This window comes from Procambarus clarkii, chromosome 5, assembly GCF_040958095.1.
Source record: "Procambarus clarkii isolate CNS0578487 chromosome 5, FALCON_Pclarkii_2.0, whole genome shotgun sequence".
In the NCBI taxonomy this organism is placed as follows: Eukaryota; Metazoa; Arthropoda; class Malacostraca; order Decapoda; family Cambaridae; genus Procambarus; species Procambarus clarkii.
The window spans coordinates 7,536,744-7,556,268 of NC_091154.1; the positions used below are offsets into that span (position 1 = coordinate 7,536,744).

Here is a 19,525-nt window from a genome sequence, read left to right on the forward strand (position 1 = left end):
GGCAGTGATGTGGTGGAGGCTGACTCCATACACAGTTTCATATATAGATATGATAGAGCCCAGTAGGCTCAGGAATCTGTTGATTGAAGGTTGAGAGGCGGGACCAAAGAGCCAGTGCTCAACCCCCGCAAGTACTACTAGGTGAGCACAGCAACTAGGTGAGTACAAACACTGTGTACTACGGGACACAGGTGGAAACTGAGTGCCCAAATGAGCCATAGAGATGTTAGAAAGAATTTTTTCAGTGTCAGAGTAGTAGACAAATGGAATGCATTAGGAAGTCATGTGGTGGAGGCTGACTCCATACACAGCTTTAAGTGTAGATATGATAGAGCCCAGTAGGCTCAGGAACCTGTACATTAGCTGATTGACCGTTGAGAGGCGGGACCAAAGAGCCAGAGCTCAACTCGGTAAGTACACACACACACACACTTCCATGTTTAACCCTTACACTGCGCATCACACCATGTAACCATGCACAGTTCAATAAAATAGCCAGCATTCACCCACTAGACCAAACTAACGAGCTATTTTCCCCTTCCCAGGATAACCAACCATTTCCCCTTGACAGGATACATGACAGATAACGAGAAGGCTATCCTGGAGTCGCTGGAGCGCAAGACGAAGGAGCACAAGACCTACGTCACCTTCATGTGGGCCAGCAAGCTGGTGGACCGGGCAAGGCGGGAGGGCAAGATCAGGGACGACATCGCCCAGAAGACCATCACAGATGAGTTGATCAAGATCCGCGGCTTCTGTGGCGAGCTGTTGGGCTGGGATACCTATAATATCCCGCTCGTCTATACCCAGGTTGGGCCATTGTGGTTTTTTTTTTTTTTAAGGGATAGTCCTGCGTGGGCCTTAAGCCTCTGGCTGGCCCACTGCGCGGGCCCTAAGCCTCTGGCTGGCCCACTGCGCGGGCCCTAAGCCTCTGGCTGGCCCACTGCGCGGGCCCTAAGCCTCTGGCTGGCCCACTGCGCGGGCCCTAAGCCTCTGGCTGGCCCACTGTGCGGGCCCTAAGCCTCTGGCTGGCCCACTAAGTGTTGCTTGTTTCTGTTTTACTTGGGCGGAGTATGAGTATTTATGACTCGTATGGTCGCTTCAGTAAGATTTTGTCCCATGTGTTTAACAACTTCTGCTCTGTTGAATCTAAGTTGAAAACTTAATGGGTTTGTAACTGTGCACTGTGTTAGATAATGTTCCAGTGGTCTGTCGGGCATTTTTCCAGTGTTGACATTTCCTTTCATCTTCCAGAACCTGTAAGCCTATTTACCATGCACATAGGTATCCAAACCTGATACGATGTAAGTGTACTTCTTTTGTTTACTGCTCCCTTTCATCAAACTAAGTGGTTCGTAGTTGGTTGAATTCTTGTACCAACTCACAGATCCTGATGTTGCAACTGCTGTGTTGTGGTCACTGTACATCTTTTGCATTTCTCTGTTTCTAATTACTTTCTTAATTTGTGATAGACTCTTTGGTGTATAAATGTTTACATTTCTTCTCTTAGTTGCACGTTTTGCAGATTTGTCTGCAATGTCATTTCCTATTATTCCCACATGACTTGGCACCCCATTGATAAGTACTCAACGGCCTTGACGTTTGAGTGTTTGCATTATTGATATGACATTTGTTATCAGATATATGTTGTCATATATGTGTTCTTGTTGCAAGGTTTCAATGGCAGTTTTCGAATCTGTATGTATGATAACATGTTGTCGGTGTTCAGGAAGAGCATGTTCCAAAGCCTTTTGAATGGCTAGCATCTCTATAAAGTTGAACACCCGTTTGAGAGTCTCCAACTATTTATAGGTTCTTGCCTTAACTGCAGCTCCTGTTTAGGTTTTGGTAAGGTTGTGTTGTGGTGGTGTGGTGTGTACTGTGTGTGGTGTGTACTCACCTAGTTGTGCTTGCGGGGCAGTTGAGCTCTGGCTCTTTGGTCCCGCCTCTCAAATGTCAATCAACTGGTGTATAGGTTCCTGAGCCTACTGGGCTCTATCATATCTACATTTGAAACTGTGTATGGAGTCAGCCTCCACCACATCACTGCCTTCACCTGTGTCCCTTAGTATGTGTGCCCCTTGTGTTAAATAGTTTGTTTTTATCTACCCTATCAATTCCATTGAGAATCATTTATGTGGTGATTATTTTCACCCAAACTCTTCTATCTTCCAGCGACGTGAGGTTTGATTCCCGTAGTCTCTCCTCATAGCTCATACCTATCAGTTCGGGTACTAGTCTGGTGGCAAACCTTTAAACCTTTTCCAGTTTACTATTATGCTTTACTAGATATGTACTCCATGCTGGAGCTGCATACTTTAGGATTGGTCTGATACATGTGGTATACAAGGTTCTGAATGATTCCTTACACAAGCGTCCAAATGCCGTTCTTATGTTGGCCAACCTGGCATATGCCGCTGATGTTATCCTCTTGATATGGGGTTCAGGGGACAGTTCTGGCGTGATATCAACCCCCAGATCTTTCTCTCTCTCTCTCTCTCTCTCTCTCTCTCTCTCTCTCTCTCTCTCTCTCTGACTCTTGTAGAATTTCATCTCCCAAATGATACCTTGAATCTGGCCTCCTGCTCCCTACACCTCTCTTCATTACATTACATTTGCTTTGGTTAAAGTCTAACAACCATTTATTCGACCATTCCTTCAGTATGTCGAGGTCTTCTTCAAGCCTCAAGCTGTCCTCCTCTTTCTTAATTCTTCTCATAATTTTGGCATCGTCAGCAAACATTGAGAGGAATGAGTCTATACCCTCTGGGAGATCATTTACGTATATCAGAAACATGTTGGGTCCAAGTACAGAGCCCTGTGGGACTCCACTCTGACTTCACGCCAATCTGAGTTCTTACCTCTCACTTTGAATCCCTGCTTCCTATTGCTTAGGAGCTCCCTTATCCACTGGAGCACCCTACCAGTTACTCCTGCCTGTTTCTCCAGCTTATGTAACAGCCTCTAATGCGGTACTGTGTCAAAGGCTTTCCGACCGTCCAAGAAAATGCAGTCCGCCCAGCCTTCTCTTTCTTGCTTAATCTTTGTCACCTGATCGTAGAATTATATTAAGCCTGTAAGGCAAGATTTACCCTCCCTGAACCCATGTTGATGGGTTGTCACGAAGTCTCTTCTCTCCAGATGTGTTACTAGGTTTTTTCTCACAATCTTCTCCATCACCTTGCATGGTATACAAGTTAAGGACACTGGCCTGTAGCTCAGTGCCTCTTGTCTGTCACCCTTTTAGTATATTGGTACTACATTAGCAGTCTTCCATATTTCTGGTAGGTCTCCCATCTCCAGTGACCTACTATGCACTATGGAGAGTGGCAAGCAAAGTGCTTCTGCACACTCTTTCAATACCCATGGTGAGATTCCATCCGGACCAACAGCCTTTCTTATGTCCAGATCCAACAGGTGCTTCTTGACCTCATCTCTTGTAATTTCGAACCCTTCCAAGGCCGCCTGGTTCACTGCCACCTCTCCTAGTGCAGGGACCTCTCCTTGTTCTATTGTGAAGATCTCCTGGAACCTCTTGTATAGTTCTTCACAAACCTCTTTGTCATTCTCTGTATACCTGTCCTCACCCGTTCTTAGTTTCATCACCTGTTCCTTCACTGTTGTTTTCCTCCTGATGTGACTGTGTAGTAGCTTTGGTTCGGTCTTGGCTTTATTTGCAAATAATTTTCAGACTTTTTTCCTCCTTCTCTTCTCACACTAACATACTCGTTCCTGGTTCTTTGGTATCTCTCTCTGCTTTCTGGTGTTCTGTTATTTCGGAAGTTCCTCCATGCCCTTTTGTTCAGTTCCTTTGCTGTCATACATGCCCTATTAAGCCACGGATTCTTCTGTTGCTTCTCGGATTTTTCCTGTCTGGCTGAGATAAACCTGTTTACCGCCTCCTGACACTTTTGAGTGACATAGTCCATCATGTCTTGTACTATTTCTCTGTGTGGTGGTGGTGATGGTGGTGTTGTGGTGGTGGTGATGGTGGTGTTGTGGTGGTGGTGGTGGTGGTGGTGGTGTTGTGGTGGTGGTGATGGTGGTGTTGTGGTGGTGGTGATGGTGGTGTTGTGGTGGTGGTGGTGATGGTGGTGTTGTGGTGGTGGTGATGGTGGTGTTGTGGTGGTGGTGATGGTGGTGTTGTGGTGGTGGTGATGGTGGTGTTGTGGTGGTGGTGGTGATGTGGTGGTGTTGTGGTGGTGGTGGTGGTGATGGTGGTGTTGTGGTGGTGGTGGTGGTGATGGTGTTGTGGTGGTGGTGGTGGTGATGGTGGTGTTGTAGTGGTGGTGGTGGTGTTTCGTTGCTTGGCGAAAGAAGTAAAGATGATGACATTGATCTGAATAAGAAGGACATTGGTTAGAATGATTGCTTATAATAATGTCATCAGATATGACTCTCTCACTCTCTCTCTCTCTCTCTCTCTCTCTCTCTCTCTCTCTCTCTCTCTCTCTCTCTCTCTCTCTCTCTCTCTCTCTCTCTCTCTCTCTCTCTCTCTCTCTCTCTCTCTCTCTCTCTCTCTCTCTCTCTCACACACTCACACTCTCTCTCCCTACAGGTAGTAACAATCGCCGTGTACTCGTTCTTCCTGTTCTCCGTGTTGGGAGAACAGTTCCTGGACCCCACAAAGAACTACCCCAACAACATCATCGACCTCTACGTGCCCATCTTCTCCCTCCTTCAGTTCTTCTTCTACATCGGCTGGCTCAAGGTGGCCGAGTCTCTCATCAACCCGTTCGGCGAGGACGACCACGACTTTGAGTTTGTGGCCTTGATCAAGCGGCACTTGGAGGTGGGTGGGGTAGTTCTTTAGGTTATCTTGAGATGATTTCGGGGCTTTAGTGTCCTCGCGGCCCGGTCCTCGACCAGGCCTCTACCCCCAGGAAGCAGCCCGTGACAGCTGACTAACACCTAGGTACCTATTTACTGCTAGGTAACAGGGGCATAGGGTGAAAGAAACTCTGCCCATTGTTTCTCGGCGGCGCCCGGGATCGAACCCGGGACCACAGGATCACAAGTCCAGCGTGCTGTCCGCTCGGCCGACCGGCTCCCTATTGGTGGATTCCCTGACACCTGAGTACACTCTGACCACTTGGAAAGATCACCTGTACTTCTGTTCACCTTGCAGTAACTGTTGTGCGTGCCATCTTTCGAGCCCTCGCTCAGCCCCGCAGGCTACCTGTCCCTGACAGTCAGGAACAACCCCCCATTTTCAACTCTACAATTGTAGAGTTTTTGTTGATCTACAAGGAGCATTTGATAAAGCCAATGGGGCAGTAATCTTATACGAATTAGCCAATCTGGGAATAACAGGGAGATTGCTACATTGGATAAGGGATTATCTACAAGGCAGAAAAGGTCAGGTGTATTACCAGGGATACATGTCTGAGGAACGGAGGTTTCAGTTAGGTAACCCACAAGGGGGAGTATTAAGTCCCACCTTATTCAATGTATTAATGAACAGATTAGCATCAGAGATGTATCCTCCAGGGGTCACGACGATCATATATGCTGATGACATTCTTATACAAGGCACTTCCGGGAACAAAATTCAAACTGCTCTTAACATACTTGGTACAACCTGTCACAAGTTAGGCTTAGTTATAAATGCAGATAAAACCAAATACGAGTATAGGAAACGAAGAAATATAACACTTACTCTAAATGGTGTGGAACTGAGCCGTGTTCAGAAGTACAAGTATCTGGGCATGTATGTTGGATACACATGTGAGAGTAAAAATGCTGAAATAAATCATATCAGCACCTTATGTAAAGCCCGTCTGCATCCTCTAAAAGCACTAGCTTTTTCTGGTAAAGGTGTTGGGGTACCTATCTTACGGATGTTATACATAAGCACTGTTTGGTCCCTGATAGACTACGCAGCACCCGTATTGTCTTACACAGGCCAAGGCAGAATTCAAACAATAGAGCTGATACAGAACGAGGCTATGAGGATTATTCTTGGATGTCAAAGAAATGCAATGATTGAAATAATGAGAATGGCATTAAACTTGTGTATGATAGAGTCCGTGACATTAACACAAGAGTATCTAGTCGTTTCATGCGGAGAAAAGGAAGGGATAAGCTGTTTGAGAGCGTTCAGACCTGCTTGAGTGACGTACACACTTCCAGGAAACTGAGGGAGACACGCTACACGAGGGGATTAGCTCATGACCTCAGGGAATGCGATGTACTTGACTGCTGTAAACCTTCTCGACAGGGTAATATGTCTGCTCCCTGGAAAGTACAGAAAATAGAAGTCGAAATTGTACCCCTCAAGGTGAAAAAGATTCATCATGAACCGGGACAATTACGGTGTTTGTATGGAAGCATGATATCTCGGTTACCAAGAGGCAACAGTTTACATGTATATTGTGACGGGTCGGTGGCGGAGGATGGCAGGGCAGGGTGTGGTGTCCTAATAAGGGAATATACTGAGTTTGGGACTGTGGACAGGAAAATTTAACTCCGGCTTAGTAATTATATATCATTCACACAAGCTGAACTGCAGGCCATTCTGGCGTGTTTGGAGGAAGTACGTCAAGATGACAAAGATGTTTTTGTATTTGTCAATAGCCGAGGAGCACTGGAGTCCTTAAACAGTCAAAATCCAGTCTTCATGTCAATAGTTTACGATTGTAAGAAAAGGATAAATGATATACAGCTGAAAGGTCACAAAGTGAAATTCATGTGGATTCCATCTCCGCAACGAGTTAGTGGATGACTTGCCCAAACGTGCCACATCAAAACCACAAGATGACATTGAATGTGTGGGGAAATATGGTTCTAGTTTAATACTAACAAATGTATTATTCTAGGAATGCAAAATAATAATTAATTCTAAGAAAGCTCCAAGGACCAGAATGCGATGTTAAATGAGAGAACCAGTGACTTACGGATCACTATGATTAAATGCAAGAAATTCTATTATTCTAATGGAATGAACCATAAAATTCTATACATTCTAGAACCGCTTCGCATGACACATTTTGAGGGGGTCATCTATGAGGTTAGTCTACCTAATGCATATAATATATATCTATATAAATAAAAATGTAAATGTTCGTTTGTTCAAAATCGTTAATCTCCCAAAGTTCTTCACCGATTGCCTTGAAATGTTCACACAACGTTCCACTCGCATCCGAGCGGGTTTTCCTACGCTTACTGTATAGACGTCACTTCTGTGACGGGATTTTTTTTTTCTTTTAAACTGTGGGTTTTCATTTGAGGAAAATCTTCGAAACCTCTTTACCGATTGGTTTGAAATTTTGACACACCGTTGCATTCGAATACGTGTGTTTTTATATACCTACTATTTACATGCCTCACCTATAACAGGAAAAAACATGTTTTTTTTTTTTTTTTAAACGTCGCCACCTGTTGGATGTAAGAGCAACACACGCTGTAATCTCCAAAAGTTTTTCACTGTTTGCTTTGAAATTTTGACACAACGTTCCATTCAAATACGTGTGTTTTTATATACCTACTATATAAATGCCACACCAGTTAAAGGTAAAAACATGTTTTTTTTCGGAAAAACAGCGCCATGTGGCACATAATAGCAACACACGCTATACTAAATATGTTACGATTCCATTCCAATGCTTCCGATTACATTGATAATGGAATTTTCATAGAGCTCGATTTATTTTCATTTTCATTTATTTATTTTGTGTGACACTGCAATGGAATTGAGCTGTGTTGTTTGCCATACCATTTATTTTTTATTTTTTTCATTTTTTCATTTCTTTTTTAACTGTTTTTCTTATATTTCAGTGATGGAAACATCAGATCATTTGATGTCCCAAATTTCTAATAGGAACATTAGATCATTTGGGAAGGCATCGGATAAAGGAGTGAGGAGGACGAGGGAACAGGGGAGGGGGCATGGTGGGGAGGACGAGGGGATGGGGGAGGGGGCATGGTGGGGTGGATGAGGGGACAGTGGAGTGGGGGATGGTGGGGAGGACAAAGGGACGGGTGAAGGGGAAATGATGGGGAGGACGATGGGATGGAGGGATGGTGGGGGGGGGGGGACTGGGAGACTGGGAGAAGGTTGCTGTGGCTCAGCAACGAGTGGCCGGATACATCTAGTAATAAATAGTATACATGATAATAATAATAATATGCATACACATAGGTTATGAATTATATAATAGTTAGTAAAATGCAACGTTCTACTAGAAACGTGAAAGATTGCTTAGCTGTAAAGCAGACTTCACAGCGAGCATCCCGCAAATAGTATACTCGTAGCAGTAAACTTGCTGCACAGGCTACTGGAGGAAACCCGTGGTGGTGGTGGACGCTGCGGTCTCGCCTACGCTGGTACTCCAGCTGCAATACAAATATTATTTAAATTCCACTCCAAACCCTAGAATCATTCATTTAATTATAAATTCAAAAGGGATTTGGGGACCAGCAGCTGGTACACTTACGGAGGATGATGTGTCGCCAAACATTGTAACGAACAGGGAGGTAACCTATTTAAATTTTAAAGGCCTCTAAAAGCATTAAAAGATACTTCTCTTCCCTGTCGAACGTGGTGTCCGTAAAATTGAAGTTGCAGGATCAGTCTGGAGTCTGTAGATGGCCAGATGCTCCAAGATTAACACCGATGTCGATAAGCAAATTTCAAAACACCTGTGCAATGGTGGTTGTCTCGTGTCTCTCTCTCCTTCCTGCTCGAAGGTGGCGCATGCGCATAGCTCTTAGTAGGGGCTCCGAGCATAAATTATATGGAAGAAATGGGGTATGACGAATATTTACGGCATAAATAAAGGTGTTCGCGGCAACAGTTATTTTCTCGTAATGCAGTCAATTAATTTAGACGATATTAAATGGATGAGAAAGAATCTGGAGTGCAGATACGGTTTATCAAACTCTTCACTGGTACAGCTAATCGTGGCTGTATAAATTAATTCCAGTAACATGATAGATTTACTAACGAAAAGTGAATCTATTAATAAATGATTATCCTTAATAAAAGGGGAAAATAAGGAAGATGTATTAGGGATGAGAATAATTGTTGGAAATTTCCAACAGAATGTGTTTTCACAATGAGACAAATAAGAAGCAAAATCAGAAATATTCAGGCACAGGCAGGAGTGGAGAGGAGAGAGATAATGTATGAGAGTAGTCAAACCATGCAACACTACATGTATGTGAGTCAAAACACCCATTTCACTTATGGTAAAAGGAGAAATGCTTGGAGTGACTCTGTGTACATGCGGCTCAGGCTTGGGTACAAATATTACTGGGAATATGGGATAGGTGTTCATGATAATGACACAAAGTGTAAACTATGTGGTATGTTAAGGTCTCACACCCTGGCCCATTATGTTCTTGATTGTCCGTTGATTAATGTATATAGAAACACTGAGATAAGGACTGTTCCTGAACAAATAGCCTGGATGTGTCACAACGGAAAGGTTGATGATATTCTTGAGAGATATAAGAATTTTGCACCAAGATTGTAACCGTTTGTTAAATTGTCTGACTGCCCATTGCAAATTGTCTATATACCTAGTCATAAAAGTATTTGTGTGTACGTCTGGGAACATACTACATGTGTAAAGGAAGAAATGTACATGTTTATCACTAATATGTTTATTGTTTGTGATCTCTCTCTCTCTTTATATATATATATATATATATATATATATATATATATATATATATATATATATATATATATATATATATATAACCTGGATGTGTCACAAGAAAAGTGACACATATATATTGTGACGGTAACGCGTTGGTGTTCGGCTGTTTCAAAAGCTAGGGGTATGGCCTCGTCACATATAGAAACAAAAAAAGAGAAAAATCTGGAACTTCGTCTGTGGTAAGGTAATGGGAAGACACACAAAACACAAGTAAATTTAACAATGAGATTTTAATTACGTTAGAAAAGCAAAACATGAATAAAATGGACATACAAATTGGAACATAAAATCAATCAATCAAAATAATAAGAATAATCAAATGACAAAATGAAAAGTTACGTTAAGACAAGTGAGTAATAACAAGTGAACAATATACAATCAGATAGATAGGTGCAGGAATATTGGCTTTAAGCTGCCACCTCTCTTAGTACACGTAAGCCAGAGCTTAGTCTACCAACGAGACGTGTTAACTTGTTGAAAGCACTGGATATTCTGAGGTCTGTAGGTCGTGTGGCCCCAGACATCAGGTAGTGTGGCGGGTGGAGGGCAGGTGCAACTGGACACGCAGCCAATCAGCGATGAGCAGGCGACGGACAGGTAGTTTGGTGTTCCGAGTGGCGGGGGGAGCAGATGTTCCTGGTGCTGCATACGTTTGCTCTCTGGCAAACCTTGGTGTTGTATTTGTTGGATATTTCTTCCATATTAGTTGTATAGGGATATATAGTGACGAACTTTGGAGGGAAGAGCAGGCTCAATCTCTTGAAGGAGATTATCGTCACAACTCTCCCCCGAAGCCTGCGGTTCTGGAATAAGTACGTCGTTAGGTGGTGGAGTAATAGATGGAGTCGCTTCTACTTCATAAACTCTGGAGAGGGCATCGGCTATGATGTTGTCAGAACCCTTGATATAGCGGATCTCCAGGTGGAATTTCTGCAGTTATCAAGCCCATAGTAGAAGACGTTGAAATGAGAAGTGGGCGTGCTGCAGGAGGTGTAGGATGGTGTGGTCCGTGTTGATGGTAGACCGAGCACTTTTCAGGTGTGGAGTGAAGTGCTGGAGCTTCAGGATGATGAAGAGTAGCTCCTTGCCAATTGTTCTGTAGTTCCTTGTAGCAGTAGTCGCTGACAGGTGTATTCTCCTCGCCTCGTTGCTGCATCACGACATCGCCAACGTCGGTACCATTGGCGTCGACATGGAGGATGAAGGGCTTATCTGACGAGGTGAGAGTGGAATTAGAATATGGCAAAGGAGCACTATTAGGGTCCTGAAAATGGTTGGGATTATCAATATGGATTTTTGAATTAGAAAGCGTGGACTCCTTGTCGGTGCTTTCGGGAGGAGAAGCTGGGAAGGTCTCACTGTGTATGTAGGGTTCTGTGAAGGTAGAATAATTGATCATGACAGTGGGAGGAGTACCATTATATTGCTTCAGGAGGTTGACGTGGCACAGCTGGGTCTTCCGCCGCCTATCTGGAGTCTCGAGAACGTAGTTGTTGTTGTTTCTGCACTCCTTGACGCGGTAGGGTCCTGAAAACCTGTTTTGTAAAGGAGAACCTGGGATAGGGAAGTATGCTAGTACGAAGTCTTCCGGCTTAAATTTTCTTACTTTGCTGGTCTGGTCGTAATGAGTCTTCATCCTCTCCTGGGCTTTCAATAGATTATCATGGGCAAAACGGTGGACTCTCTCTAGAATGTGTTGAAGGTTTTGAAGAAACTGGGGCACATTCTGATGCTCACTGAAGGTGGCATCTCTGAGAGAGTCTTTGAAAGCCTTAAGGGGAGTACGGCACTTACGGCCGTAGAGCATCTCATAATGAGATACTCCTAGGGACTCATTGGGAAGACTTCTGTAAATACACATTATAAGGTCGATTTGCTTATCCCAATCCTTAGAGGTTTCACTACAAAACTTTTTCAAGAGTGCTTTGATAGTCTGATGACTACGCTCAAGAGAACCCTGTGAAGCAGGATGATAGGGGCTGGACAATACCTGTTTGATGTTGAACTCCTCCAGTGTCCTTTTGAAGAGATCACTGGTGAAGTTGGTACCACAGTCGCTCTGAATCTCCCTGGGAAATCCGTATTGAGTGAAGATCTTCAATAGATGCTTTACAACCGTAGCAGCCGTGATGTTCTTCACTGGAACTGCTATGGGAAATCTGGTGGTAGGACACAGGATGGTTAAGATATAGGCGTTACCTGAACTGGTCCGAGGTAAAGGACCAACACAGTCTATTATAAGTCTGTGGAAAGGTTCCGCAGGCACCTGTATGGGAATCAGTGGTGCTCTGGGAATGGAGATGTTCGGTTTGCCTGCCATCTGACATGTATGACACTGTTTTACGTACTGTTTGACGCTATTTACCATACCTGGCCAGTAGTAGTCTTGACGAATCCCATGGTAAGTCTTGTTGAAGCCGTAGTGGGAGAGTGCTCCGTGGGCCAGGTGTAGAATAGTGGGCCGCAGGCTTGTAGGAATCACAAGTTGTTCGATGTTGGCCCAATCGTCCTCCTCCTTCAGTTTACTGGGTCTATATCTGCGGTAGAGCAAGTCGTTCTCTAGGAAGAACCCAGGAATACTGTCGGGTTGAGTCTCAGCCTGGAAAAACAATGGTGTTAAAGTAAGATCTTCCCTCTGCAACTTACGGAACTCCAACTTGGTCAGATTCGGGGGTAGTTTCTGAGGGTCTTGAGGGACAGCGGTAGCAATAGAGTCAGCTGGCTGTGGACGTGCGGCTTGTGCACGGGTGGTCACTAGAACCGGAGGAGAAACTTCATCACTCTCTTGAACCTCTGCTGGAACATACTCTAGTATAGGGTTAATTGGCACAGAGGTACACACCTGGGGTTTGTCCATGACGATCAGGTTGGTCGATTGCAGGTCTTCTGCCAAGTCGTTGCCTAGGAGAAGTTGCACTCCAGGCATGGGAAAAGGCTTTTCCCTGACGGCGACTTGGACTTCTCCGTTCACGTAGGGACAATCCAGGTGGACTCTGGCGAGAGGGTAAGGAGTGGTAGCAGTGAGGTCAGTGATGAAGACAGTTTCTCCGGTGTAGGCGATGTTGGGCACAGCCGACTTCAAGATGATCGATTGAAGAGCCGCTGTGTCCCTCAAGATCTTCAATTTGAAACGTCCCTCCGGATTTGAACCGTTGGCAGAGACAGTTCCAGTATACAGGTGGTTACTGAAAAGAGAAAGATCATTAACATTAACACCAACATTCATCACAGGCTTACCGGACTTAGAAGGAGTTGGTTTGGGTTTCTGTGGGTCAGTGGTTCCTTTGTATTGAGACTTACCACACTTGTCTATGGTATGTCCATAGAGTCTACAATACTTGCAGTACAATTGCGAGCCAGCTTGATCGGTGCTCACTTTCTCGTAACTGTACCACGACTTCTTACTGGAGGATGGTTCGGGTGTCAGCCGGTGGATGAGGCTGTAAGTGTCAGCCGACTTAGCACACTTCAGGTAGTCGGTTTCTTCTTTATCTGCTAAGTAGAGGCGGACAGGAGGCGGCATACGTCTCTAGAATTCTTCAACAAGCATCAGGTTGACGAGTTCTGTAAAAGTAGAGACATGTGCTGCTTCCAGCCATTTCATAAAATATCTCCGTTTTGTGTTAGCAAACTCGAGGAAGGTAGTGGTACTTGCCTTCAGGTGGTCACGGAATTTCCTTCTATAACTTTCTGTGGAGAGGAGGTAGGCGTCCAACACTGCTTGTTTCAGAGTCTGGTAGTCATTCTCAGACGCCAAAGTACTGAGTGTGACTGCAGCTCTACCTGTAAGATGGACTCTGAGAAGTGTGGCCCACTGGTCGACAGGCCAACTGAGTTGATTAGCAAGGGTTTCAAAGGTGGTGAAAAACACATCAACTTCTGCTTCTACAAAGGATGGCATTAACTTACTTGCATGTGATATATTAAAACTGACGGGAAGATTGGCAGTAGCTTGCTGGCGTTGAGCGAGGTGTGAAGTTTCCAACGTGAATTCTCGTTGACGACACTCTAGAGCCAGAGTCGCTTGTTGCTGGTCATGTTCGCGTTGCATCTCCAACTCGCGTTGTTTGGTTTCAAGCTGTACTCGTTCCCGCTCACGGAGTAGTGCAACCTCACGTTCTTGTTCTTCTCTCCTCAAGGCAGCTTCACGTTCTTTGAGGGCGATTTCACGTTCTTGTTCTTCCCTTCGTATGGCAGCTGCTTCTCTTTGTTGTTCGAGGGCTTCCCTTTGCTGCTCACGTTCAATCTTGGCCAGTTCTAGTTTGAGTTTCATCGTTGCCAAGTCAGTTTTATCTGCAATATAGTAAGTTTCATGAGTTTCAGAGTCTATCTTACCTTGCTCTAAATAGTGATCCAGCAACAGGTTGTGTATGTCATTTTTGTTGGCTTGGTAGGGAACTTCTAGTTGATACTCATGTGCAAGAGTTTGTAATTCAGTCCTCTTGGCACGACTTAAAGTCCCTATTTCACCTGCTGGATCTGCACGGAAAGCTTGGAGACGAAACATGGTGAAATTAGCAAATAAATGTACAACGAATATACCGTTATATAGTGAATGTCAGAAACAGGACAACGTGGCAACTGGTACCTATCCTGTGGGATCTTTAACAATTAAAGTTAAGTACAAGATGTTAAATGATTAATTTAAATCAAGGGCGCAGGAAATCTTGTACCCGGTACTCATGTAAGAGGATAAGGGCAAGAAAATCCTACTAAACAAATGAAACAGAGTTTCGAAAACAAATGAAACAGTTAATTGCCTCAAAAGTAAAATTGGTAGTCCAAGGATGTAGGCATACCTTGCCGAGTCTCTATAGGACATAAGCAAGTTTTTCCTACTGAAATTAATATGATACTTACAGAATTAGCGAACTTTTGTGCTCTGAAAAAGTAAGCTAATTCCCTACCGTTGTATGTATCATCATCTCTGACTGACGTGTAGGGGTGCGAGGTGTCAACTGGTGACGAGAACTGCTGCTGAGGTCCCAATTCAGCAACTAAAGTTCGAGCTAGAGGAACTATGGCCCTCTTTATCCTCCTACAGTCAGATTGCAGAAGATTAGGTGCACTTGACCCGGGGCAGACCACAGTACCAGGGTACCAATATGATGATCTGTCAAAAATGAGAAATATCCAAGGGACAAAAGATGGTAAACACGAGTAATAACACGGAGGGAGAGATGACCAATTAAGAGTATGACTGAGGCCTACAGTCACCACGTAATCCAAAGTTGTCTCACCTTCACTATATGCTACTCTCGTAATGCACAATACACTCCGCACCATATAGAAATGAAATTGAATATGAAAAATAGTAAACGCTATGTTACCAAAGTTAAATACGCTTACCATTAATTACTACTTGGCACCAGTACCTGAGTGAAGCTCCTAGGACAGGCCCCCACTTAATATGTGACGGTAACGCGTTGGTGTTCGGCTGTTTCAAAAGCTAGGGGTATGGCCTCGTCACATATAGAAACAAAAAGAAAAAAATCTGGAACTTCGTCTGTGGTAAGGTAATGGGAAGACACACAAAACACAAGTAAATTTAACAATGAGATTTTAATTACGTTAGAAAAGCAAAACATGAATAAAATGGACATACAAATTGGAACATAAAATCAATCAATCATAATAATAAGAATAATCAAATGACAAAATGAAAAGTTACGTTAAGACAAGTGAGTAATAACAAGTGAACAATATACAATCAGATAGATAGGTGCAGGAATATTGGCTTTAAGCTGCCACCTCTCTTAGTACACGTAAGCCAGAGCTTAGTCTACCAACGAGACATGTTAACTTGTTGAAAGCACTGGATATTCTGAGGTCTGTAGGTCGTGTGGCCCCAGACATCAGGTAGTGTGGCGGGTGGAGGGCAGGTGCAACTGGACACGCAGCCAATCAGCGATGAGCAGGAGACGGACAGGTAGTTTGGTGATCCGAGTGGCGGGGGGAGCAGGTGTTCCTGGTGCTGCATACGTTTGCTCTCTGGCAAACCTTGGTGTTGTATTTGTTGGATATTTCTTCCATATTAGTTGTATAGGGATATATAGTGACGAACTTTGGAGGGAAGAGCAGGCTCAATCTCTTGAAGGAGATTATCGTCACAATATATATATATATATATATATATATATATATATATATATATATATATATATATATATATTTTATTAAATATGACCGAAAAAGTAAGATTAATAATTCTAACACGAATTTTCTCAATCTTTCGTACATTATGCTTCACTGTTGGAGGTAAATCAAAAATCACTTCTCCAAAATTCATTTTTATTTCTAGTCTGACGCGACACGGGCGCGTTTCGTAAAACTTATTACATTTTCAAAGACTTCACAAATACACAACTGATTAGAACTTGCGTTTCCCTGATTTTATATCTACATTTGAGTGAGGTGGGAAGGGTGATGTGGCATTACATTTGAGTGAGGTGGGAAGGATGATGTGGCATTAGAGGATATTAATAGGGTATTAAAAGTATCAACACAAGACAGAACACGAAACAATGGATATTGAATAGAAGTGTTTGTAGAAAGCCTATTGGTCCATATTTCTTGATGCTTCTATATTGGAGCGGAGTCTTGAGGTGGGTAGAATATAGTTGTGCAATAATTGGCTGTTGATTGCTGGTGTTGACTTCTTGATGTGTAGTGCCTCGCAAACGTCAAGCCGCCTGCTATCGCTGTATCTATCGATGATTTCTGTGTTGTTTACTAGGATTTCTCTGGCGATGGTTTGGTTATGGGAAGAGATTATATGTTCCTTAATGGAGCCCTGTTGTTTATGCATCGTTAAACGCCTAGAAAGAGATGTTGTTGTCTTGCCTATATACTGGGTTTTTTGGAGCTTACAGTCCCCAAGTGGGCATTTGAAGGCATAGACGACGTTAGTCTCTTTTAAAGCGTTCTGTTTCGTGTCTGGAGAGTTTCTCATGAGTAGGCTGGCCGTTTTTCTGGTTTTATAGTAAATCGTCAGTTGTATCCTCTGATTTTTGTCTGTAGGGATAACGTTTCTATTAACAATATCTTTCAGGACCCTTTCCTCTGTTTTATGAGCTGTGGAAAAGAAGTTCCTGTAAAATAGTCTAATAGGGGGTATAGGTGTTGTGTTAGTTGTCTCTTCGGAGGTTGCATGACTTTTCACTTTCCTTCTTATGATGTCTTCGATGAAACCATTGGAGAAGCCGTTATTGACTAGAACCTGCCTTACCCTACAGAGTTCTTCGTCGACTTGCTTCCATTCTGAGCTGTGGCTGAGAGCACGGTCGACGTATGCGTTAACAACACTCCTCTTGTACCTGTCAGGGCAGTCGCTGTTGGCATTTAGGCACATTCCTATGTTTGTTTCCTTTGTGTAGACTGCAGTGTGGAAACCTCCGCCCTTTTCCATGACTGTTACATCTAGAAAAGGCAGCTTCCCATCCTTTTCCGTCTCGTAAGTGAAACGCAGCACGGAACTCTGCTCAAATGCCTCCTTCAGCTCCTGCAGATGTCTGACATCAGGTACCTGTGTAAAAATGTCGTCAACATACCTGCAGTATATGGCCGGTTTCAAGTTCATGTCGACTAAGACTTTTTGCTCGATGGTACCCATGTAGAAGTTTGCAAACAGGACACCTAGGGGAGAACCCATAGCGACCCCATCTACTTGCTTATACATATGCCCATCCGGGCTCAAGAAGGGTGCCTCTTTAGTACAAGCTTGGAGTAGTTTCCTCAGAATACTTTCTGGCATGTCAAGAGGAGTACAGGCTGGATCACGATACACTCTGTCGGCTATCATTCCGATTGTCTCGTCCACAGGTACGTTGGTAAACAGCGATTCTACGTCCAATGAGGCTCTTATCCCTGTGGCCCGTGCGCCCCGCAGTAAGTCCACAAATTCCTTTGGAGACTTCAGGCTGAAGGCGCAAGGAACATAAGGAGTCAGCAGGCCGTTGAGTCGCTTTGCCAATCTGTACGTGGGTGTGGGTATCTGGCTAATGATTGGCCGAAGTGGGTTTCCAGGCTTGTGCGTCTTGACATTTCCATACGCATATCCAGGTTTATATTCCCCAATGATCTTTGGCAGGTGGAGTCCGGATTTCTTGGCGTTCACAGTTTCGATCAGTTTGTTGACCTTTGCTTTTAATTCGGCTGTAGTGTCCTTCGTTACCCTTTGGAACTTAGTTTGGTCAGAGAGTATGATGTTCATTTTCGCCAGATATTCGTCTTTTTTAAGAATGACATATATTGGCGACTTGTCACCTCTCCTGACAACTATCTCCTTGTTCTCACGAAGGCTTTTAGCTGCCGCTCTAAGCTCGGGGGACAGTATGGTGCTTCTGTAGTTGCCTCGATTCTTTCCTCCTTCTGCAATAAGTTCTGCTTGTAAGGTATCTTTGGTAGTGACCTTCTTTTGTGTCTCGAGGTCGAATATGTCGTCCAACAGAATTTCCAACTCCACTTTCCGGGCCATTTCACTCGGTCTGGACATAACATGACAGTTTATATGCCCGGCCATATACTGCAGGTATGTTGACGACATTTTTACACAGGTACCTGATGTCAGACATCTGCAGGAGCTGAAGGAGGCATTTGAGCAGAGTTCCGTGCTGCGTTTCACTTACGAGACGGAAAAGGATGGGAAGCTGCCTTTTCTAGATGTAACAGTCATGGAAAAGGGCGGAGGTTTCCACACTGCAGTCTACACAAAGGAAACAAACATAGGAATGTGCCTAAATGCCAACAGCGACTGCCCTGACAGGTACAAGAGGAGTGTTGTTAACGCATACGTCGACCGTGCTCTCAGCCACAGCTCAGAATGGAAGCAAGTCGACGAAGAACTCTGTAGGGTAAGGCAGGTTCTAGTCAATAACGGCTTCTCCAATGGTTTCATCGAAGACATCATAAGAAGGAAAGTGAAAAGTCATGCAACCTCCGAAGAGACAACTAACACAACACCTATACCCCCTATTAGACTATTTTACAGGAACTTCTTTTCCACAGCTCATAAAACAGAGGAAAGGGTCCTGAAAGATATTGTTAATAGAAACGTTATCCCTACAGACAAAAATCAGAGGATACAACTGACGATTTACTATAAAACCAGAAAAACGGCCAGCCTACTCATGAGAAACTCTCCAGACACGAAACAGAACGCTTTAAAAGAGACTAACGTCGTCTATGCCTTCAAATGCCCACTTGGGGACTGTAAGCTCCAAAAAACCCAGTATATAGGCAAGACAACAACATCTCTTTCTAGGCGTTTAACGATGCATAAACAACAGGGCTCCATTAAGGAACATATAATCTCTTCCCATAACCAAACCATCGCCAGAGAAATCCTAGTAAACAACACAGAAATCATCGATAGATACAGCGATAGCAGGCGGCTTGACGTTTGCGAGGCACTACACATCAAGAAGTCAACACCAGCAATCAACAGCCAATTATTGCACAACTATATTCTACCCACCTCAAGACTCCGCTCCAATATAGAAGCATCAAGAAATATGGACCAATAGGCTTTCTACAAACACTTCTATTCAATATCCATTGTTTCGTGTTCTGTCTTGTGTTGATACTTTTAATACCCTATTAATATCCTCTAATGCCACATCATCCTTCCCACCTCACTCAAATGTAATGCCACATCACCCTTCCCACCTCACTCAAATGTAGATATAAAATCAGGGAAACACAAGTTCTAATCAGTTGTGTATTTGTGAAGTCTTTGAAAATGTAATAAGTTTTACGAAACGCGCCCGTGTCGCGTCAGACTAGAAATAAAAATGAATTTTGGAGAAGTGATTTTTGATTTACCTCCAACAGTGAAGCATAATGTACGAAAGATTGAGAAA

General features: G+C 43.8%; 1 protein-coding gene across 9 annotated transcripts in view; it reads left to right on the forward strand.

The window, feature by feature from the left end:
• The window catches only part of LOC123764084 (bestrophin-3), an 80,744-nt gene that overhangs the window by 59,354 nt on the left and 1,865 nt on the right, over positions 1-19,525 (forward strand). For all 9 annotated transcript variants that reach the window (XM_045751606.2, XM_045751616.2, XM_045751662.2 and 6 more), the window contains 2 exons: positions 572-810; positions 4,559-4,792. In XM_045751606.2, the coding sequence (XP_045607562.2) occupies positions 572-810; positions 4,559-4,792 (473 nt within the window). The remainder of the gene's footprint in view (positions 1-571; positions 811-4,558; positions 4,793-19,525) is intronic.